Source organism: Macaca nemestrina, chromosome 2 (genome assembly GCF_043159975.1).
Source record: "Macaca nemestrina isolate mMacNem1 chromosome 2, mMacNem.hap1, whole genome shotgun sequence".
Lineage (NCBI taxonomy): Eukaryota > Metazoa > Chordata > Mammalia > Primates > Cercopithecidae > Macaca > Macaca nemestrina.
The window spans coordinates 158,765,061-158,781,354 of record NC_092126.1 but is presented as its reverse complement, the minus strand read 5'-3'; the positions used below and the strand labels follow the sequence as shown (position 1 = coordinate 158,781,354).

Genomic DNA, 16,294 nt, shown 5'->3' with positions numbered 1-16,294 from the left:
TACAGAAATAGAGAAAGAATGAAATAAGAAAGAGCAAAACTAAGACTGAGCGCTCCAGAGAAAGGGTAACATGGACTGAGAGCAAAAGCCAGAAAGGACAGAGCCAGGCTTCCTCCTTGTGGGCTTTGGGGATGTCTCACTAACGACACTGGGATCCAAATTGCAATTTCCTGCCACAAACAGGGATATGACATCTTGATGTCCTATGTAACTCACTGTCCAAATGGAATTCAGCACTCTGATACGATTTAGAAGAAAGGGAAGGAGCAAGGATGGGAGGAAGGGAGAGCGAGGAATCCATGCTGATTACATGCAAGTAAGAAAAGGCGGCAAAGGACGAAGATGATGGGTTTGAGTGCATTATTGGGAGATTATTAGGACCATTAGCAAGCAAAGGGAGGTCAGGTTTTGGAGGAGGAAGGGATGACGTATTTGCATGCATAACTGTTACCTGTTGGTTTAAAGTGAAGCTCACTAGACCTGTGTGAATGCTGGCAGATGGCTGAAGACGCAGAACTGGATTATAGTTGGAAGCGCTCAAACAAGTGAAGCCACACTGTGTTTTCTCTCCAATCCTTTGTCCCACAGTTCTCTCTACCTAGACTGTCCTACTTCCTTCCCCTTGGCCTCCTGGCAAAATCAGCTCAGAGATCACCCCCCTTCCAAGAAATCTTCCCCAGAGACAACTCTCTCCCTCTGGACTGTTTTATCTTGTTACACAATTCTAGCTTATTCTCTCGCAATCCTAGGTCTCTTATGAGAGACTGTGGCTCATAGCAGGCACTCCATAAATGTTCACTGAACCGAGGGGGAGGCAGAAGGTCAAGGGTCGAGTTGTGAAGGACATCCCATCTGGTGGGAGGCAGAAGAGATGGGAAAGCGTTAGCCAGGGCAATCACAGACAGATGACAGGACAGAGGTGAACAACTGAAAAGGCTATTGAGATTTCCCAGAAATGTTCTCCCTTTCTCCAACTCCTTTCCAACTTTCCACTCATCCTTCCATGTCTACCTCTTCCTGATGCCTGCCTCTCTTACAGACATAACGCCTGATGTGTTCCCAGGAAGCATTCATGACTAACACGTACACAGCACATGAATGTTTGCAAAGCGTGTCCATGTGGATCAGTTCCATTCATCCTTCCAACAACACTGTGAAGTCAACAAAACAGTTATCGTCTCCATTTTACAGATATGGAAGCAGGTACAAAAGTTAAATGACTTGCCCAAGGTCATAGCCAGTTCACTATATCACAACTAAAACATTGTTCTGTCCAGTTACAAGTGCTTTCACAGCCATAATTGTATTTGCTCCTCCTCAAAAATCTTGTTAGGAGCAGGAAAGTCTTTAATTAAGGCCTAGAGACATTAGGCAGCTATCCAATGCCACAGAGGCGGAGAGCGGAAGGGGTTAAGCACAGGTCCTCCAACCCCCGCCAGAGCTCCACAGCATCTCTCCCCAACTCTGCCAGCAGCTACAGCCAGTAGCACTCCATTACCATAAAGCATGACTGTACTAGAAATAATTCCTAACAAACCACAAGAATTCCCCTACCCAAGTGGATATGGTCCTCTTCAAAGAGGTCCCAATAAGATAACACTTACTCCATCAATACTGTTATTGCTCAAACCATTTTCTAAAATTTGCTACTTTTCTTTTTTTCGTATATATGTGCATATATATATATATATACATACACATACACACACACACACACACATATATATATATAAAAATTATAGAGATGAGGTCTCACTATGTTGCCCAGGCTGGTCTTGAACGCCTGGCCTCAAGCAATTCTCCTGCCTCAGCTCCCAAAATGCTGGGTTTACAGGTGTGAGCCACTGTGCCCGACCCAATTGGCTAATTTTCAATAGAGGCTGCAGAATATTATTCTCTTGAGTTTCCTGAATAATGATACATTTCCATCTCTTGATAATGATGTTGGATTATTTTGGAAACACAAAACTTCAAAGACGATCTGATGAAAGATGCAGGAGATGGAGATCCGCGACCCCATTTTCAATCCAGGAGGTTTGCTGCAAGAAACAACAGGGAGTTGCCCGTGTGGCTCACACACACTCTGAAGGTGGCTCTCAACTCCTTCAAACACTTGTGAAGCACGTACTGATAACCCCCAAAGGTTCTGATCTGAAGAATATTCATTGACCACAGAGGTCCAAGTGGGACTGATTTTCAAAGGCTTCTTATTTTGAGGTCACACCTGGCACACTGCTTTTATTTAATCCTAGTTGCCTTCTATGTGGTCATCTGGTCTCCTCAGATGACCATAGGTGAGGGCTGTTGCACTTGGTTTTTCTGACTTCAAATCATGAAAGTTGGCTCTTTCCTCTTTATGTTTAAGGCTAAGAAGCAAGAGAGAGTTCTAGGGATACCAAAGGGTGAGGTTGGCAGGGGTCCAACGAGGGGAAGACCAGGTAACAGAGGTCTTTGGAACATGGACTTGAACCCTAGGCAGGCAGCTTGCCCGCTGTCCAATAAAATACCTGGAGGGCAAGGTGCGGTGGGTGGGGGAGGGGGGAAGTGTTGCTGTCAACACAATGACCAGTGTAAATGGGCACTGGTTTCAGTAGCATTTCTAGAGCTCCCCTGCCCAGGCATCAAGCCGTCTGCTTTATAGGTGTTATACTGCACTTATCCATTCTGAGCAGGGCTCTTTCTATTAACAGCCCATTTGACAGATGACAAACTGACCGCACAGAGAGGCTAAATAACCTACCACAGTCCTACAGCTGGCAAGTGGCACTGCTGGGGTTTGAATTGAGACTGTCTGATCCTTCCAAGCCGGGACCTCTGTGGCCTGTGACTGCAACACCAGCAGGGCTCTCATCCACACCCTGGCAAAAGATGACCCCCGAAAAAGTCTCACCACATGGCCGTAATAAAGGTCCTGGTGGCCAGGGAGGTGGCAGGAGTGAAACCCATCCCTAAGTTGAAGTGTCTCCATCTCCTATCACCCAGAAAAGGAAAATGGAGTGGTTTTCAATTCTAGCCCAACATATGATAATCACTAGTCACAGCCCTACACAAGGAACATCCCTCCAGATGACAAGCAGGCATCTCTCTCCTGACTCTTGCTACTCCTTCCTCCAATTTGATTCTTCAGTTCCAAGGTGGAACTGCAGGGCCACCTGAAGAGCTTGACCTTGGCCTCTGCCCTCTTCTTGTCACTTTTCTTCCTCTCCCATCTTCATTTCCCAGCCTATCAGAGACATTAAGGAGAAACTTGCCAACTTAAATCCATCTTTGCCTTCAGCACCTTCTCTGCACAGATAGATGGGGGCTCCTGTTATTCAGGGTCTTCAGTGAGGTCAGATCCTCCCTCAAGTCCCCCAAGACATTCCAGGAGTTGGGAACACGGTCTTGCCTCCCTGCCATGCCATCTGACCTGTAAACTTTCCTCAAAAACGTTTACGTGACAGGAAAGCTAGAATGAAGTTCAAGTACTTCAGAGCTAAAATATTAAGCAAAAGGAAACTGTCCATTTTTAATAGCCTCTGTAGACTTTGCAGATGGTCCTTCCAGCTCCTTAAGAATCCTTGCAACTAGAGCCCCATACCATGTGGTGGTACAGACCCTGCTGCACGATCCTCCATGGCACCTAGAGGAAAATTGACCTCCTTACCATGGTTCTCACGGCCCTGGGTGATCCAGGCACCCTGGCCTTCCTTCTTGCCAATCCTGAGACAAGGCAAGCTGAGTCCTATCTTAGATCATCTGCCCTGGCAGCTCCCCCTGCCTGGAAGGCTCTTGCTGCTATAGGCAGGGGGACGCCATGTGCCAAGTCTCCAAGACAGGAATGAGTTTGGCACGTATTAACAATTGTCTGGTGTAAGTGGGGAGCAGAGCAAGAGAGGGTGAGAGAGGTGGCCGGTCAGATCCTGCAGGCCTCATATTCCAATTTAGGGGGTCTGGATTTTATTCTAAGTACAATGCAAAGCTCTTGGAGGGTGTTAAGCCTCCAAGTAAGGTTGACCTGAGTTACATTTTAAGAAGATCGCTCTGGCTTCTCTGAGTACAGATTAGAGAGAGCATAAGTGGATGCAGAGAACAGAAAAGAGCAGTGGGGAGGAAGAGAGCAGATTCACCATGTATTCTGGAAACAGAATCACTTGGAGTTGCCAAAGAAAGAATCACGGTAGCGGGTGAGGAAAGGAGAGGAATAGAGGGTGACTTCTAGGCTTCTAGCTTAAGGAACTAGGTGCATGGTGTTGCTAACTCCCGACATGGGAAGAGGCAGGAGTTGACGCAGGATTAGGGGGTGAGAATCAAGGATTCTGATTCTTTCTGATTTTCCTATTCTTTTTCACCGTCAAACTTTGTCACAGACAGGCCTCCCATGCCTATCATACAGTAGGCAGGCTTCTTCCCGCACTTTTAGGAGTCCCACTAAACAGCTCAGAATGGAGGCCAGTGGCCTGTCCCCAGACCTCATTCTCCCCAGTCTCCCTCTGCCTTTTAACTCGAATAGTTTCCAGATGAGAAGATAAGTCAAAGCAGAAAGCAGAAATATGTTAACTTACACGGACCTTCACAGACCTCCACATTTGATGTGTAAACCGTGCTACATTCAGATTATCTGCCAATCCACAGCCAGCCTGCAAGTCACCCCCACCTCTCATTGCGCCCTCATGCGGGGCTGGCATCCCTTCCTCCCCACCATCCACACTGGATGTTCTCCACCTGACTGGAGCTGATTTCCTCTTCCTCTGTGGCTTTAACTACTGCCCCTCAGGGCTGAATCTGGTCCTGGCCTCCCTGTAGTTCAGTTCCACATTCTCAACCATCCACAGAATACTTCCAAGGGTACATGCAATCTTTACAGTGAAAGGCTGAAACTGAAGGAGCCTCTTTAACAGCAAAGAGCTCCTCTCCATTCTGTCCCGTCATCCCCATGGCCAGGCAGTCTAGTACTCCAGCCTTACTCTTCTAAGTGGCACTTGCATCTGTCCCTTTCAATTTCCACTACCTCCACTCTAACCTATGCTCTGTCCTCAGTCTTTCCTCCCAACACATCAATACGAGGCCCAGCAGCATTCCGGTGTCTCTTAAACAAGTACGGGGCTGTAGTGAGGGCAGATATGCATGTGGTTCATCTATGAGACCCCAGATCCAAGCAGAAATGAACAAGCAAACTATGCTCTCCCTGTTCAAAAGCCATCCGGGGCTCCTTGGTGTGGATGGGATGAAGACAAACACCTTAACAGGCCTCTAAAGCCCTCCACAATCAGGTCTAATCCTCCTTTCCAGTCTTGTCTTCAATGATTAGTTGATTTGGGAGCCTAACTGGCCTCTTCAAGTCCTTTACTCCAGCCTTACTGGCTGTTGATCACCTCTATTTTGAAAAGTCTTGAGCTTTTCAATATTTGGGATTTTGCAGATGCCATTCATCCTCCATCTCTTTTATTTATTTATTTATTTATTTATTTATTTTGAGATGAAGTGTCACTTTGTTGCCCAAGATAGAGTGCAGTGGGGCATTCTCGGCTAACTGCAACCTCCGGCTCCCAGGTTCTAGCAATTCTCATGCCTCAGCCTCCTGAGTAGCTGGGATTACAGGCACATGCCACCATGTCCAGCTAATTTTTGTATTTTGAGTAGCGACAGGGTTTTACCATGTTGGTCAGGCTGGTCTGGAACTCCTGACCTCAAGTGATCCACCCACCTTGGCCTCCCAAAGTGCTGAGATTACACGCATGAGCCATCGTGCCCAGCCCATCCTTCACCTCTCTGTCTATCCACATCCCCGTCAACTTTCAAAGTTAAATCAACTCCCCCCTTTCCCACTGAAGTCTCCCTGGACTATCCAGCCCCCAGTGGTTTCCACGTCTGCATGCCCATCTCCACCCTCACCATTCCTTTGGTCAGTATGATCTCCCGTGGCATTTCTTCAGTTGTGAATCACTCATGCATCGTTAGTTCGCCTTTTACAACCTTGATGTGTGTGCTCCAACAAGACTGAAGTTCCCTGGGGGCATCACAGACATGCAATACAACCTCATCACCTGGCGTGACTCTTCCACATAGCAAGCCTTCCGCAAATATTTCCTGATTTACAAATCAGTCCAATTCGACACAGAGACATCTGCCATACTCCAACAAAAGAAGAGTGAAAAACCAGGATAGAAACGTCTTTGTTTCTGTCTATGCCTGATGAATGGTGAGTGGGTAGAAGACAGCATACATAGATGTTCAAATGAAAGCAATTTGACAGCATCTGCATGGAGTACCATTTAACCTCGCCTCCTACTGGGCAGGTATTCATAACAACTGCCTCCCAATGTCAGCTGCTGCTCCACGTTCCCAGGAGAGGGCCCATTCAGAAAGTCACCAATTCATTTCAGCTTGGCTTATAATTAATGCAGCAACCTCTAGCATCAATGACCTATGGATTGGCATATGAGTAGGGTATAATTTACAATCTCTATATAAAATGTCATTTTAAAGACTTGTGGTCTTGTCTCAGGCAATTTCAAACAAAATTTTTAAAACATTTTTACTCAATAGGTGTAAAAACTCATTGCTACTACCATCTCCTCATATTTTCCCCACCCCAACGCTGGCCCCTAATCTCTACAAAAAAGCAAGGCAAGGAATGGAGGGAGGGAGGAAGAAGAATGATGAGCGGGAGAGGATCTTAGAGATCTAGGACAACTGGCACCTCATTTTACAGATGAGAAAACGGAGACCTCCTGATATTGTGGGACTAGCAAATGGATTTGGTCAAAATCTTTTTGAATCCTGCTGCCTCCATTTACTGTGTGATCTAACCTCTCCAGGCTACTGTTTCCAGAACTGTAAAAGGGAAATAACATCCCTCACAGGCTTGTTTTGGGGTTAAATGGACAAGGAGTGTGAAGGCACTGACCACACATAGGTGCTCAAAGGCCAGGGAGTCAAAAGTCAGACCCCAACTAGTTTCCTTCCTTGTTGCCTCCCCAGGATTCTTAGAAGAGAACATTTACTGCAGCTGAAACCTCCCATTCATACAAAAAGGACGCTGGAGACAGAGGGAAGTCACTGAAGAAGGCAGTAAGTGGCTAACGAAACCGCAACTGCCATCTGTTCTTTGCTTTCTGAGTGTCTCTGAACAAGGACAAGTTAAACCTCAAGAACACTGTTTTCAGCCAGCTGGGCAGGGCTGCTGGAAGGTAGGAGAGATCACCGGGAGGGCAGAGGCTCCTTCCCCAGCCTCCAGGACAAGGATGCAGAAACTGCCCACCTAGGCAGCAAATACCTTTCAGTCTCCCTCAGTCCACACCATTCAGGTCTCTGGCAAAAAATAACAGTTCAGCATGTGCACACAGGCTGAGGAAAGCAATAAAAGGGTTCTTGCAAAGTAAAAAGGATGTGGCTTTTAAACACTCATGCACCACGGAGAGTCCCTTGCCCCCTCCCGCCTTCCCCCTTCTATTTGGGACACCCTCCATCAAAGCAAACAGGCTTCTCAGGAATCCCCACTACCACCCGCCGCAAGCCTCCGCCAGGAGTGAGGTAGCGGCTTTCTGGAGGAAAGCCACTCTCCCTGCCCTGAGGGGCTGCCTCTTGCCCGCTGCACCTTGTAATGGTTCTCCCAGCAGCCAAGCTAAATGACGAAGTTGGCCCACAAAGTTAGAGCAATTCAGGCGACAGCTATTTAACAGTTCAGAAGGGGCTCCGCTCAAAGCACTTCCTTTCCTCTAGGGAGCTGCATTTTTCTAAGATTATTATTTCTTGGGCTGGCTGCTCAGCTACTCAGCGTCATTTCCCCTTTGGGTGGGAAAGTTCTTTCCTTCTGCATTGATTTTCATTATGATTTAAGCCTTCTCTCCCTCTCATCTGCAGATCTCACAATTAAAGCATAGCATATGGATCACAAAATCAAGGCACATAAACTTTGCATTCAGCTTAGAACTGTGGCTCGGAAGTCCTGAGTGGCAGAAAAACACACGCATAAAAAGAAAACCTCTAGGTCTCAGCATCTTGTCACCACTGGCTGAAACATCAGCAATAAACATCAACTGAACAGCCAGCAGGGTGACAGGTGGGCGCAAAAGCTTAACAATGGCTATATAAACAGGGAGCTGCTCTCCAGGGACTTACAGTCTAATACAGGCAAACAACCCACATAATAGAATGCAAATGCAGTTACTCAGCAATGAGAAGTTGAACTCTGCCAGGAAGAGAAGAGCTGGGAATGGCCCACAGGGAAGAAAAGGACATCTGTGGCCCTTGCTGCTGACACTAGTGTATTTGGAAGTCCCAGGGGCCAGGCCCTGACTACCAGCATCCCCATGGCACGAAGGGGCTGCAGGCAGCTTCCCCAGCAACCAAATGGAGCACGTTACTTGTGAGACTCAGGGCTTGTTAGCAGCAGTAGCATGGCGCCTCCCCAAACACAAAAATGCTGAGGGAGAGCAGGGATGACCATCTGTCAGGGGTGCTGCAGGGGCAGACATCTGCTGCAACACAGTGTGGACTGGAGGACCTGTGGAGGACCTCTCAGCATCAAGACCTTGCTGCCTTGTGAAATAAGTGATAGCATCTAGTGAAACATGAGGGCTAATCCAAAAGGCCCCCAATCCTGGTTATTAGAAAAGTCAGACTCACTGAAATCACTGAACACTGGTTTTCTTATGTGTTGTTTCTTTTTTATCCCTAAATGACACTGCTTGAGCCACTACCAGAAAAACAAGCACAGGTCATGCCTAGATCCTTGGCCATATGAGTAGCTTCTAGCAGCTTCAACAGGTTCATTTCAACAGGCTTCTAGCAGCTTCATTTCATCTCTTCTAATCGCACCTTTCTAACATCTCTTCAGAGATTGGGCCTTCGAGCCACTGATGAGGAGGCACTCCTTGGGTGGTGTCTGTGGGACAGCAGGAGACCAGGAGAGCCTACTTAGGTAAGAGAAGGTGGGCACTATTCCAACTACTCTCTCGCTGCTTTCTGGGACTCTCACACGTATTCCTTCCAGTACCTCATATACCTGAAGACTCCATCACTCACCTCTGCAAAGGAATCAAACTGGGAAAGCCACAAAGCCAAGACTAGCAGTGCTACCTGCCACACCTGTGAGGGATGTTTGGGTCACATAAGGCCCCAATTCTTACCAGCTGAGTCCTGTAAGCTAGCTGCCTCCACTGTCCCTATCTCTGTAATACCTACCTCTCTACGGTCTCTGGAGATCCTACCCCTAAGAGACGGAAAGAGACTCATGTGCCAGCCCCATCCAGCCAGGGCCCCTGCAAGTCAGTGTCCCTCCCACCTATCCCCTAACAACAAGATGGGGGCCATTCAGCTAACAAAGCCTGACTACTACCCAGAGAAATCTGCCTTCAGCTCTTGGGTGTCTCCTCTGAAATGTTCTCAATTCTCTGCACTCTATCTTCTGTTTAGAAAAACTCACAAAATACTACAGTGTTCCTCAGTTACTTTTCTAGTTGGAGAAAGTCGGGAAATGTGCTCTTTTATGTTCTTGATTCCTTCCCATGGAACTTAGCAAAACAGTGTATGCTGTAAGTAATCTCAAGTCAGGGTCACTCTGGGATGTGTCTCCTACAAGTCTTCAGAAGCTTATCGCTCCTCTCCCTTTTCTTACTGTTCCTCGGTTTCTCAATCTTATACCAGTGATTTAAAAATTCACAAAATAAGGCATTTTGCGATAATGGGAATACTGTTGAATATGAAATTGAGTTTTTACAGGAGAACTTGATTTTTAAAAATCCAAACTTTTTCTTATTTAACTCTAAGAAGCACCTCTAGGTTGGAGGAAGCAAGCTAATTCACGTGCCAGAAAGTCTGCATGATATGAGAAACTTAAATGAATTGTCAATTACGCAGACAAAAAACTCAACTTTCAGGGAACCTCCAAATCAATGTCCAGTGTTGCAAGCAACCCAGCTTCTTTGAATAGCCGGGACAGAGCATATGCCCTGTGTCACGCACAGGAAGGCAAAGGCTAACACCACCACGTTGCTGACTTTGTTCAAAGCACTTTCCATTTATTTTTACTTTCATTTTGTCACATCATCACTAGGAGGCTAGAAGGAACAGGCATCATCACTTCCATTTCACAGATGGAGAAAGTGAGCTCAAAGAAACAACATTCCCAAGGTCATAACGGTATTATGGTTAGAATTCCACTCAGTCCGTGACATATTTTTCCAGATCATAAGAAAGAACCGGACACAAAGGTAGCAGGGAGAAGAGGTCAGTTCTTTCTCTCTGCGTGGAACGGGCAGTGGCTATCACGGAGCAACAGTTCATTGGGAAAGGAAAGGGGAGGGAGGAGGCTCAGGGATGGTCCTATATCAGCCTGTGCCTTGTAGGGGTTCAACCATGCAACCCCAACCGCGTTCCTTTGCTTTTAAGTCGAACCAGTAGAGCGTTTTGTTTCAAACTACGTACATCCTTTGTCCTTCACAATATCCCGTGCTAGAACCCCTTAAAAATCAGTTATTTAGATGAGAAAGTCGAGCCCTGTACCTGGAGAGGCCAGTTCTGTATAGCGGAAAAAATGAAACTGGGGACAGACTGACCAGATATCAGAGGTGAGAGATGCTTTGGAGCCTTTTTCCCTTTTGCTTTCCTTTCCTTTCCATTTTCTTAAAGTGGGGTGGAAGAGATACAGGGTACCCCATAGGAAATAAGTTTTCTTCCAAAGGGTTGGGGGAGAACGGGATGGTCACATCCCTCAGTCCAGCCAACGGCGAAAGCGTCCCTCCCTACCCGCCGACCCTCAGGGTCCCGCACACGCCGGGCGAGGAGCCCCCACCCTGGGTCGCGCGGCGCGGAGGGGCCTACGGCTGGGGATACGGCCCGGGGCGCGCCCACGCCCCCAGCCCAGGCTGGCCCGGCGCCGCGTTCCCGGCTCTCACTCACCCGCGCTCCCGCCTCTGGGGGCCCGGCTGGAGGGTCCCCGCTGTGTCGCGGCGCCCGGCTCCGGGGCCCTGTGGTTGGGGCCGGGGGTCGCGGGCCCGCGGCGCTCCCGGGACGGCGTGGGCGGCGGCGGCGGCTCGCGCTCCGGGCGGCGCTCCAGCTGCAGCTCCAGCCCCGCGCCCGCGAGGGGCACGCGGCGGACCGCGGAAGGCGGCGGGTCCAGCGTCCCGGGGGCCGCCGGCGGCAGCAGCAGCAGCGGCATCAACAGCAGCAGGAGCAGCGGCGGCCACCGCGAGGCGCGCGGTGAGGCCATGGTGACGGCGCCCGCCCGCGCTCACATGCCCGGCGCGCGGGGCGGGCGCGGGGCGGCCGCGAGGCGAGGGCAGCGGGCAGCGGGCGGCGGGGGCCGCGCGGGGCCGGGGAAGTGAGCAGAGTGAGGTTGCGAGCGCGCTCCCCCGCCTCAAAAGTTGTCCGGAGCCGCGGGAGGGCGGCCGGGGGCCGGGCGGGCTGGGCGGAGGCGGCCCGCGGCGCCGCTACATGCTAATTAGCCCGGGCGGGTCGCTGGCGGGCGGGCGGCTCCTCCTCGGTTGACATCACCGGCCCCGCGCGGCGGGCCCGGGGGCGGGGAGAGGGCAGGAAGGGGGCTGGGGCCCGGCGCCTGGAGAGCGGCCCGGCCCGGGACAGCGGGATGAGGTCAGCGGAGCCACGGTGCTGCAACTTTTGTCACACACATGCTCCGCATAGAGTCTTCTGAATCGGGCACCACTTTCCCAACTCCTTAAACGCACAAGAAGTAGGTGAAAAGCAGGTCCTGGGTAATGTGATTAGCACCAGACTAGATTATCCCAAGTGCTTTGAGAGGAGAGAGAAAGGGAATGGTCCCCTGGTCCCCAGCCCGCGCTGTCACCGCCCTTAATTGATTTGAAGTGTCCCCACTCCCACCCCCACTTCCCCTTCTTCAGGCCCCAGGGCTGGTGATGAACTCGTGTTTGCCAAACCTAACACCTCACCCTCCGGCCAACCCCCACGCCCTCTCAAGCTTGGATGCTGTTCCCATCCGACCACTGCCTTTGGCTCACACCAGAGTTCTGCAGAGATGTCACCGCGAGGACACCCAAACAGGCTGCAGGGAAAAGAAAACTGTGAATTCAGGCAGGCTAGGGCAAACTCATCATCAGGAAAAGAGCTGCAGATTGCAAATTAAACCAAATGATGCCCAGAGATCACAGAATTTTAAATGGAAACCTATGGGGAAAGATTCAAAGATTTCATGTAAACAAATTTTCTTGGTAAATAAAGTTCCATTTGTTTCCATAACCACTCCCTCCCCAGTAAATGAATAATAAAATGTCTAAAGTTTAGGACTGTAAGCCTCCTCATTAAGTGAAGAAAGAGGGGCTCAGATGGGAAAATAACTTGCTCAAGATTCTGAAGGTAGACCCGAAGACGAAATGATTGATGTGTGAATGACCGTGTGATATTGTTAATTCTGGTCTCCTAATTCACAGTTTGCAGTAATTTGCAAACAGAAACAAATAGTATTGCAACAGAAACAAATGTTGCAGCTCCTTGGGGATCTTGCCAGTTCTGTTGGGGCCCCCTGTCTGACAACCAAATGCTCATGAAAATATGAGTATGCACCTCACTTTCAGGCCTGGCTCTCCATCCCGTTTCTCTGCTCTTCTCTGTTTCTCTGTCTTCAGATCTCCATGACCCACCTCCAGGAGAATGAGATCGTGGTGTTCAGGGCAGCTGCAGATGGGCCTAGGCCCACTTTCTGGTGACTCAGTACAAGTGAGTCATTTGGCAAAAAAAAAAAACATAAAGGAGGCTGTGTATAAACAAACTCACCTTAAATGAGGGAATGAGGAGTAAAGATTTGGTTTTATTTTGTTTTGTTTTTAAACAAACTAGCTTTCCAGGGCTCTCACACAGAACTTCCAGGTCTCTCCAAGAAAGTACCAAACAATAACCCCCCTGAAACTGACTTGGTTTGCTCTCATGGCCTGAGCTCAACTTCTCTGGATGCTGCTCTCACATTAACAGGCAGGACTGCACAGCTGCCCAGACCCAGTCAGACAAGCCCCAACAGACTAGGACTGTGCTCAGAGGTTCTGGTCACTGCCACTCCCTCCCCTCCAAGGAGACCATGTCACATAGTATTGGTTGCACTCCCAGGCAAGCAGGAAGGTTTAAGGGTAGAATGGCCCTTACAGGCTTCTCGTGTGGATTCAGGGATCCTATGAGAGAATCTGCCTTCTCTACTAAGACCCAAGGAGTAAACATGTACCTGCCACCTCCCTGCAATCCTCCCTCACTCCCCCAATCCCTTCCCACTTTAAGTACCACAGGTTTATCTCTCTCTAATCTTCTCTCTGCCTTCTAAGAGAAATGACCAAGTTCAGGGTAACTGCCAACTAGAAAGGGCTTAACCAGCAGATTAGGGGAGGGACACACAGGGAGAACTTGGAAAGATTGATCACGGTGTAGATGGATTCCAGCTCTTTTTCTTCTCCTCCTAGGGCAGAACAAGAGAAAACAGCAAGACAGCAAGAGAGAGCTGGAGGCAGTATAGAACCTTGGAAAGAACAGTTGACTTGGTGCTAGAGCCCTTGCTTCTTTTCTGGCCTTTACCACTGTTTAATTGTGTGATCTGGGCCACAGTTTCCAATCTCTAAAACAAAGATGGTCCTAGATGTTTGCTAAGGAGAATTCTAGCTCTGATGTTTTAGAGTTCAGTAAAGAACTTCCGGCATAGTAGCAAGGACGTATGAAATAGGTATCTCCCATCCAAGTACTGACCAGACTCAAGCCTGCTTAGTTTCTAAGATCAGAAAAGATCAGGCACTTTTAGGGTGGTACGGCCATAGACTAAAACAACTATCTAAGAACGTTTGTAGTGTTTCCTTCCCAGGGATGTGAAAATCCAGACAAGATTCTTGACCATCTCAGATAGCTTGAGAGGTCCTATCTGGAGCCAGGGTCATAAATCAGATGACTTCTCAGACCCATTCCAGCCCTGGGAATCTGTTGATCTAGGATAAAACAGCTGGGAAGACAGCTCAGAACAAATTCCAGGACTGAGTGAGTTAACAGGCATTCCTGACCTCTCCACAGGTAGGAGTGGGGGCACCCCAATGTAACTGAGAGTGAAATCAGCAGGGAGCCCAGTGTCTTTGCCACCTGAAACTTCATGTAGTCAGAGCTTTTGCCAGGGCTTTCCTGCCTCTACTTGTGTTAGTCAGACTAGGCTAGGCTGTAGTAACAAATAGGCCACCCAGATGCAGCAGCTTAACACCATATGTGTTTCATTCTTGTTCCCTTGACAGCCTTAGACGCTGATGTTCAGCTCAATAGGCTGCGTGAAGAAGCTGTCCCATTGAGCTGAACGTCAGTGTGTAAGGCTGTTAAAGGAACAGGAATCCACATTATGAATCCATGTTATGGTGGGTCTGCCATACTCTACTTTGGCTTCCAAAGTTGCTCTGGGAATTGGCATCCCAGTCAGCCAGAGGTGAAAAGAACATGGTGGTGTGAGCAGAGGTTTTGGTGGGCCTGGTCTGGAAGTGCCTCATCTCCTCTTACATTCCACTGGAGAGAGCATGGACACTTGGCTCACCCAACTGCACAGGAGGCTGGGAAATGTAGTCTAACCACAGAGGCAAAGAAGGGGAGAAGGGATTTGGGTAGACTGCTAACAATCTCTGCCCTACCTCTAGATATCAGTAGAGCAGGGAAAGAAAGGGAGAGTAAAAAGATTCATCTTTTGGTCTCCGTTTCCTTCTTTATGAGGGTGTTGAATCAAATGATCTCTCAAGGCCACCTAATCTAACATTCAGTGGTATGAAGGGGCCATGAAATGTCCTTCCACACCAAAGTGAACAAACTGTACAGTTTCCTGCCACAACGGATCTGCAGCTTGACTGGTAGACTCAACAGAGAGGACCTTGGGTTCTCTCTAACTTCTGTTCCAAAGCTATTCTCATTCCTTGGCCAAGTCAGGTGATCTCTATTGATCTGTCTCCTTCGCTGCCCAGCGGGGAGAAAAATCATTTCCCTCTGCTGCCTCTTGGGGTTGGTCTGAGGATATGATGAGATCACTGCCCAGAAGGTACCAGGAACTCTTCTGACTACAGTGGTCTGCATGGTGCCCTTATGGTAGCCAGAGACTTTTATAACACTGCATTCTAACCTGGCCCCACGGTGTGCCCAGTTCCTGAGGATGGTGCCTGTGCAGGATTTGTGGTCACACAGGTTGGCATTGCCATGGCTGGGATGCAGTGGCAGGTGCACAGCAGTAATGTCCCAGGGACACTCAGGACTCTGATGCCCAGGGGTACCTGAGGGCTGACAGATCAGTTAATAGACACCTGGACTGAGCTCCACCTAGGGACAGGTAGGTTGGGCCCAGGGATCAGTGTCTCCACTGGGGCATCTGATGGCTTCTCTGTTATCTGCTCATCATCCTATTAAACCCTGAGTCTGTTTACTCATCCTCTCATCTGCTTGTCCCCTCCCACTCTTAATCTACAAGGTGCTTTCTGGAATGCTCTGTGCTTTATTCATCTTTATATCCTCAGAATCCAACATAAGACTTTCTTTTATTTAGTCATTCAACAAATATTTACTGAGTGACTGCACTGTGCCCGGCACTGTGCTGAGTGCTGGGTAAGTCTGTGACATCGTAGAGCTTAAGGGTTTGAAGGAGACAGACAGTAATTAGAAGAGTATAAATGTAAACTTGTCATGTGTAAGTGCCTGAAGGAGAGCACTCAGGAGGGTGTGTTGGGTTTTCCCGTGGACATGAAATTGAACCCTGATCTGAAAGCTGTGTAGGCTGTTAACCAGGCAAAGCAGACTGGGGAGAGGATGTACAAGGCCCTTGAGACAGGAGGAAGTGGGATACATGGAAAGGACTGGAAGAAAGCTATTGTGACTGAGATAGAGAGTGAGGAAGAGCATGGAAGGAGGTAAGCCTGGAGATTTGATAGGAACTAAATCAGGGAGACCTAACAGTTCATTTTAAGGATTTGTTTATTTATTTTAAGAGTTTAAGGAAGTCATTATAAAGTGTTAAATATAGAAGGTAGAGTACGGTGAAGGTGGAGGAGAGGAGGAGGAGATAAGGGGTGAGGGCGACATGATTTGGGATTGGAAATCGTCATTCTAAGATGATAAGAGGATAATGATAAGAGGAATAATATGATAAGAGGAATAATTTAGAAAGAAATAAGAACTGAAGCCTGGACTCTTGGAGTCCAAGAGGAAAGTGACAATTCTTAGATAAGGGTAATGAAAGTGAATTCAGAGGAAAGTATGGATTTGAGAGATTGCAGTAGGTAAAATCCACCAGACATGTTGATGGGCATGGAGGATGAGGGAGAGAGAGAGTGGCAAGGTTTCTCAGGTTTCT

The 16,294-nt window shown here is 48.6% G+C and overlaps 1 protein-coding gene across 1 annotated transcript in view; it reads right to left on the bottom strand.

The window, feature by feature from the left end:
• The window catches only part of LOC105470422 (heart development protein with EGF like domains 1), an 89,008-nt gene extending 77,788 nt beyond the window's left edge, over positions 1 to 11,220 (bottom strand). The window contains exon 1 of the mRNA XM_024789262.2: positions 10,885 to 11,220. Coding sequence (XP_024645030.2) covers positions 10,885 to 11,194 — 310 coding nt within the window. The 5' untranslated portion in view covers positions 11,195 to 11,220. The remainder of the gene's footprint in view (positions 1 to 10,884) is intronic.
• Between the last annotated feature and the right edge of the window lie 5,074 nt (positions 11,221 to 16,294).